Here is a 7,405-nt window from a genome sequence, read left to right as displayed (position 1 = left end):
GGGACATTTTCAGGTTGTCTCTGGAACAAGGTCACTGCCCAGCGGGATCACGTGATGGCTAGCCCCGCCCCCACTGCAGAGCATGCTGGGATATGTTACCAGCAACAGGAAACCAAAGACAGCTCCAATCAATCCCTGATCAGACAGCTCCAATCAATCCCTGATCAGACAGCTCCAATCAATCCCTGATCACACAGCTCCAATCAAACCATGATCAGACAGCTCCAATCAATCCCTGATCAGACAGCTCCAATCAAACCCTGATCAGACAGCTCCAATCAATCCCTGATCAGACAGCTCCAATCAAACCCTGATCAGACAGCTTCAATCAATCCCTGATCAGACAGCTCCAATCAATCCCTGATCAGACAGCTCCAATCAATGATCAGACAGCTCCAATCAAACCCTGATCAGACAGCTCCAATCAATGATCAGACAGCTCCAATCAATCCATGATCAGACAGCTCCAATCAATCCCTGATCAGACAGCTCCAATCAATCCCTGATCAGACAGCTCCAATCAAACCCTGATCAGACAGCTCCAATCAATGATCACACAGCTCCAATCAATCCCTGATCAGACAGCTCCAATCAATCCATGATCAGACAGCTCCAATCAATGATCACACAGCTCCAATCAATCCATGATCAGACAGCTCCAATCAATCCCTGATCAGACAGCTCCAATCAATCCCTGATCAGACAGCTCCAATCAAACCCTGATCAGACAGCTCCAATCAATGATCAGACAGCTCCAATCAATCCATGATCAGACAGCTCCAATCAATGATCAGACAGCTCCAATCAATCCATGATCAGACAGCTCCAATCAATCAATGATCAGACAGCTCCAATCAATCCATGATCAGACAGCTCCAATCAAACCCTGATCAGACAGCTCCAATCAATGATCACACAGCTCCAATCAATCCATGATCAGACAGCTCCAATCAATGATCAGACAGCTCCAATCAATGATCACACATCTCCAATCAAACCATGATCAGACAGCTCCAATCAATCCCTGATCAGACAGCTCCAATCAATCCCTGATCAGACAGCTCCAATCAAACCCTGATCAGACAGCTCCAATCAATGATCACACAGCTCCAATCAATCCATGATCAGACAGCTCCAATCAATCCATGATCAGACAGCTCCAATCAATCCCTGATCAGACAGCTCCAATCAATCCCTGATCAGACAGCTCCAATCAAACCCTGATCAGACAGCTCCAATCAATGATCAGACAGCTCCAATCAATCCATGATCAGACAGCTCCAATCAATGATCAGACAGCTCCAATCAATCCATGATCAGACAGCTCCAATCAATCAATGATCAGACAGCTCCAATCAATCCATGATCAGACAGCTCCAATCAAACCCTGATCAGACAGCTTCAATCAATCCCTGATCAGACAGCTCCAATCAATGATCAGACAGCTCCAATCAATCCATGATCAGACAGCTCCAATCAATGATCAGACAGCTCCAATCAAACCATGATCAGACAGCTTCAATCAATCCCTGATCAGACAGCTCCAATCAATCCCTGATCAGACAGCTCCAATCAATCCCTGATCAGACAGCTCCAATCAAACCCTGATCAGACAGCTTCAATCAATCCCTGATCAGACAGCTCCAATCAATGATCAGACAGCTCCAATCAATCCATGATCAGACAGCTCCAATCAATGATCAGACAGCTCCAATCAATCCATGATCAGACAGCTCCAATCAATCAATGATCAGACAGCTCCAATCAACCCCTGATCACACAGCTCCAATCAATCCCTGATCAGACAGCTCCAATCAATGATCAGACAGCTCCAATCAAACCCTGATCAGACAGCTCCAATCAAACCCTGATCAGACAGCTCAAATCAATCCCTGATCAGACAGCTCCAATCAATCCATGATCAGACAGCTCCAATCAATCCCTGATCAGACAGCTCCAATCAATGATCAGACAGCTCCAATCAAACCCTGATCAGACAGCTCCAATCAAACCCTGATCAGACAGCTCAAATCAATCCCTGATCAGACAGCTCCAATCAATGATCAGACAGCTTCAATCAATCCCTGATCAGACAGCTCCAATCAATGATCAGACAGCTCCAATCAATCCATGATCAGACAGCTTCAATCAATCCCTGATCAGACAGCTCCAATCAATGATCAGACAGCTCCAATCAATCCCTGATCAGACAGCTCCAATCAATCCCTGATCAGACAGCTCCAATCAATCAATGATCAGACAGCTCCAATCAATCCCTGATCAGACAGCTCCAATCAATCAATGATCAGACAGCTCCAATCAATCCCTGATCAGACAGCTCCAATCAATCCATGATCAGACAGCTCCAATCAATCAATGATCAGACAGCTCCAATCAATCAATGATCAGACAGCTTCAATCAATCCCTGATCAGACAGCTCCAATCAATCCATGATCAGACAGCTCCAATCAATCCCTGATCACACAGCTCCAATCAATCCCTGATCACACAGCTCCAATCAATGATCAGACAGCTCCAATCAATCCATGATCAGACAGCTCCAATCAATCAATGATCAGACAGCTCCAATCAATCAATGATCAGACAGCTCCAATCAATCCCTGATCACACAGCTCCAATCAATCCCTGATCAGACAGCTCCAATCAAACCCTGATCAGACAGCTCCAATCAATGATCAGACAGCTCCAATCAATGATCAGACAGCTCCAATCAAACCCTGATCAGACAGCTCCAATCAAACCCTGATCAGACAGCTCAAATCAATCCCTGATCAGACAGCTTCAATCAATCCCTGATCAGACAGCTCCAATCAATGATCAGACAGCTCCAATCAATCCATGATCAGACAGCTCCAATCAATCAATGATCAGACAGCTCCAATCAATCCCTGATCACACAGCTCCAATCAATCCCTGATCAGACAGCTCCAATCAATCCCTGATCAGACAGCTCCAATCAATGATCAGACAGCTCCAATCAATCCATGATCAGACAGCTCCAATCAATCAATGATCAGACAGCTCCAATCAATCCCTGATCACACAGCTCCAATCAATCCCTGATCAGACAGCTCCAATCAATCCCTGATCAGACAGCTTCAATCAATCCCTGATCAGACAGCTCCAATCAATCCCTGATCAGACAGCTCCAATCAATCCCTGATCAGACAGCTTCAATCAATCCCTGATCACACAGCTCCAATCAATCCCTGGTCAGACAGCTTCAATCAATCCCTGATCACACAGCTCCAATCAATCCCTTATCAGACAGCTCCAATCAATCCCTGATCAGACAGCTCCAATCAATGATCAGACAGCTCCAATCAATCCCTGATCACACAGCTCCAATCAATCCCTTATCAGACAGCTCCAATCAATCCCTGATCAGACAGCTCCAATCAATCCCTGATCACACAGCTCCAATCAATGATCAGACAGCTCCAATCAATCCCTGATCACACAGCTCCAATCAATCCCTTATCAGACAGCTCCAATCAATCCCTGATCAGACAGCTTCAATCAATCCCTGATCAGACAGCTCCAATCAATGATCAGACAGCTCCAATCAATGATCAGACAGCTCCAATCAATCCCTGATCAGACAGCTCCAATCAATCCCTGATCAGACAGCTCCAATCAATCAATGATCAGACAGCTCCAATCAATCAATGATCAGACAGCTCCAATCAATCAATGATCAGACAGCTTCAATCAATCCCTGATCAGACAGCTCCAATCAATCCATGATCAGACAGCTCCAATCAATCCCTGATCACACAGCTCCAATCAATCCCTGATCACACAGCTCCAATCAATGATCAGACAGCTCCAATCAATCCATGATCAGACAGCTCCAATCAATCAATGATCAGACAGCTCCAATCAATCAATGATCAGACAGCGCCAATCAATCCCTGATCACACAGCTCCAATCAATCCCTGATCAGACAGCTTCAATCAATCCCTGATCAGACAGCTCCAATCAATCCATGATCAGACAGCTCCAATCAATCCCTGATCACACAGCTCCAATCAATCCCTGATCACACAGCTCCAATCAATGATCAGACAGCTCCAATCAATCCATGATCAGACAGCTCCAATCAATCAATGATCAGACAGCTCCAATCAATCAATGATCAGACAGCTCCAATCAATCCCTGATCACACAGCTCCAATCAATCCCTGATCAGACAGCTCCAATCAAACCCTGATCAGACAGCTTCAATCAATCCCTGATCAGACAGCTCCAATCAATGATCAGACAGCTCCAATCAAACCCTGATCAGACAGCTCCAATCAAACCCTGATCAGACAGCTCAAATCAATCCCTGATCAGACAGCTCCAATCAATGATCAGACAGCTCCAATCAATCCATGATCAGACAGCTCCAATCAATCAATGATCAGACAGCTCCAATCAATCCCTGATCACACAGCTCCAATCAATCCCTGATCAGACAGCTCCAATCAATCCCTGATCAGACAGCTTCAATCAATCCCTGATCAGACAGCTCCAATCAATCCCTGATCAGACAGCTTCAATCAATCCCTGATCACACAGCTCCAATCAATCCCTGGTCAGACAGCTTCAATCAATCCCTGATCAGACAGCTCCAATCAATCCCTGATCAGACAGCTTCAATCAATCCCTGATCACACAGCTCCAATCAATCCCTGGTCAGACAGCTTCAATCAATCCCTGATCACACAGCTCCAATCAATCCCTTATCAGACAGCTCCAATCAATCCCTGATCAGACAGCTCCAATCAATGATCAGACAGCTCCAATCAATCCCTGATCACACAGCTCCAATCAATCCCTGATCACACAGCTCCAATCAATGATCAGACAGCTCCAATCAATCCCTGATCACACAGCTCCAATCAATCCCTTATCAGACAGCTCCAATCAATCCCTGATCAGACAGCTTCAATCAATCCCTGATCAGACAGCTCCAATCAATGATCAGACAGCTCCAATCAATCCATGATCAGACAGCTTCAATCAATCCCTGATCAGACAGCTCCAATCAATGATCAGACAGCTCCAATCAATCCCTGATCAGACAGCTCCAATCAATCCCTGATCAGACAGCTCCAATCAATCAATGATCAGACAGCTCCAATCAATCAATGATCAGACAGCTCCAATCAATCAATGATCAGACAGCTTCAATCAATCCCTGATCAGACAGCTCCAATCAATCCATGATCAGACAGCTCCAATCAATCCCTGATCACACAGCTCCAATCAATCCCTGATCACACAGCTCCAATCAATGATCAGACAGCTCCAATCAATCCATGATCAGACAGCTCCAATCAATCAATGATCAGACAGCTCCAATCAATCAATGATCAGACAGCGCCAATCAATCCCTGATCACACAGCTCCAATCAATCCCTGATCAGACAGCTCCAATCAAACCCTGATCAGACAGCTTCAATCAATCCCTGATCAGACAGCTCCAATCAATGATCAGACAGCTCCAATCAAACCCTGATCAGACAGCTCCAATCAAACCCTGATCAGACAGCTCAAATCAATCCCTGATCAGACAGCTTCAATCAATCCCTGATCAGACAGCTCCAATCAATGATCAGACAGCTCCAATCAATCCATGATCAGACAGCTCCAATCAATCAATGATCAGACAGCTCCAATCAATCCCTGATCACACAGCTCCAATCAATCCCTGATCAGACAGCTCCAATCAATCCCTGATCAGACAGCTTCAATCAATCCCTGATCAGACAGCTCCAATCAATCCCTGATCAGACAGCTTCAATCAATCCCTGATCACACAGCTCCAATCAATCCCTGGTCAGACAGCTTCAATCAATCCCTGATCAGACAGCTCCAATCAATCCCTGATCAGACAGCTTCAATAAATCCCTGATCACACAGCTCCAATCAATCCCTGGTCAGACAGCTTCAATCAATCCCTGATCACACAGCTCCAATCAATCCCTTATCAGACAGCTCCAATCAATCCCTGATCAGACAGCTCCAATCAATGATCAGACAGCTCCAATCAATCCCTGATCACACAGCTCCAATCAATCCCTTATCAGACAGCTCCAATCAATCCCTGATCAGACAGCTCCAATCAATCCCTGATCACACAGCTCCAATCAATCCCTGATCACACAGCTCCAATCAATGATCAGACAGCTCCAATCAATCCCTGATCACACAGCTCCAATCAATCCCTTATCAGACAGCTCCAATCAATCCCTGATCAGACAGCTTCAATCAATCCCTGATCACACAGCTCCAATCAATCCCTGATCAGACAGCTTCAATCAATCCCTGATCACACAGCTCCAATCAATGATCAGACAGCTCCAATCAATCCCTGATCACACAGCTCCAATCAATCCCTGATCAGACAGCTCCAATCAATCCCTGATCAGACAGCTCCAATCAATCCCTGATCAGACAGCTCCAATCAATCCCTGATCAGACAGCTTCAATCAATCCCTGATCAGACAGCTCCAATCAATCCCTGATCAGACAGCTTCAATCAATCCCTGATCACACAGCTCCAATCAATCCCTGGTCAGACAGCTTCAATCAATCCCTGATCAGACAGCTCCAATCAATCCCTGATCAGACAGCTTCAATCAATCCCTGATCACACAGCTCCAATCAATCCCTGGTCAGACAGCTTCAATCAATCCCTGATCACACAGCTCCAATCAATCCCTTATCAGACAGCTCCAATCAATCCCTGATCAGACAGCTCCAATCAATGATCAGACAGCTCCAATCAATCCCTGATCACACAGCTCCAATCAATCCCTGATCACACAGCTCCAATCAATGATCAGACAGCTCCAATCAATCCCTGATCACACAGCTCCAATCAATCCCTTATCAGACAGCTCCAATCAATCCCTGATCAGACAGCTTCAATCAATCCCTGATCAGACAGCTCCAATCAATGATCAGACAGCTCCAATCAATCCATGATCAGACAGCTTCAATCAATCCCTGATCAGACAGCTCCAATCAATGATCAGACAGCTCCAATCAATCCCTGATCAGACAGCTCCAATCAATCCCTGATCAGACAGCTCCAATCAATCAATGATCAGACAGCTCCAATCAATCAATGATCAGACAGCTCCAATCAATCAATGATCAGACAGCTTCAATCAATCCCTGATCAGACAGCTCCAATCAATCCATGATCAGACAGCTCCAATCAATCCCTGATCACACAGCTCCAATCAATCCCTGATCACACAGCTCCAATCAATGATCAGACAGCTCCAATCAATCCATGATCAGACAGCTCCAATCAATCAATGATCAGACAGCTCCAATCAATCAATGATCAGACAGCGCCAATCAATCCCTGATCACACAGCTCC

The 7,405-nt window shown here is 45.5% G+C and overlaps 1 protein-coding gene across 1 annotated transcript in view; it reads right to left on the bottom strand.

Annotated features, from left to right (window-relative positions):
- The window catches only part of ACADVL (acyl-CoA dehydrogenase very long chain), a 43,667-nt gene extending 43,586 nt beyond the window's left edge, over positions 1 to 81 (bottom strand). The window contains exon 1 of the mRNA XM_063449840.1: positions 1 to 81. This exon is cut by the window's left edge and continues 37 nt beyond it. Within this exon, the coding sequence (XP_063305910.1) occupies positions 1 to 7 (7 nt within the window). The 5' untranslated portion in view covers positions 8 to 81.
- Between the last annotated feature and the right edge of the window lie 7,324 nt (positions 82 to 7,405).

Source organism: Pelobates fuscus, chromosome 3 (assembly GCF_036172605.1).
Source record: "Pelobates fuscus isolate aPelFus1 chromosome 3, aPelFus1.pri, whole genome shotgun sequence".
NCBI lineage: Eukaryota > Metazoa > Chordata > Amphibia > Anura > Pelobatidae > Pelobates > Pelobates fuscus.
Note: the sequence above shows the minus strand (reverse complement) of the source record. Positions and strands in the feature narration are given on the sequence as shown.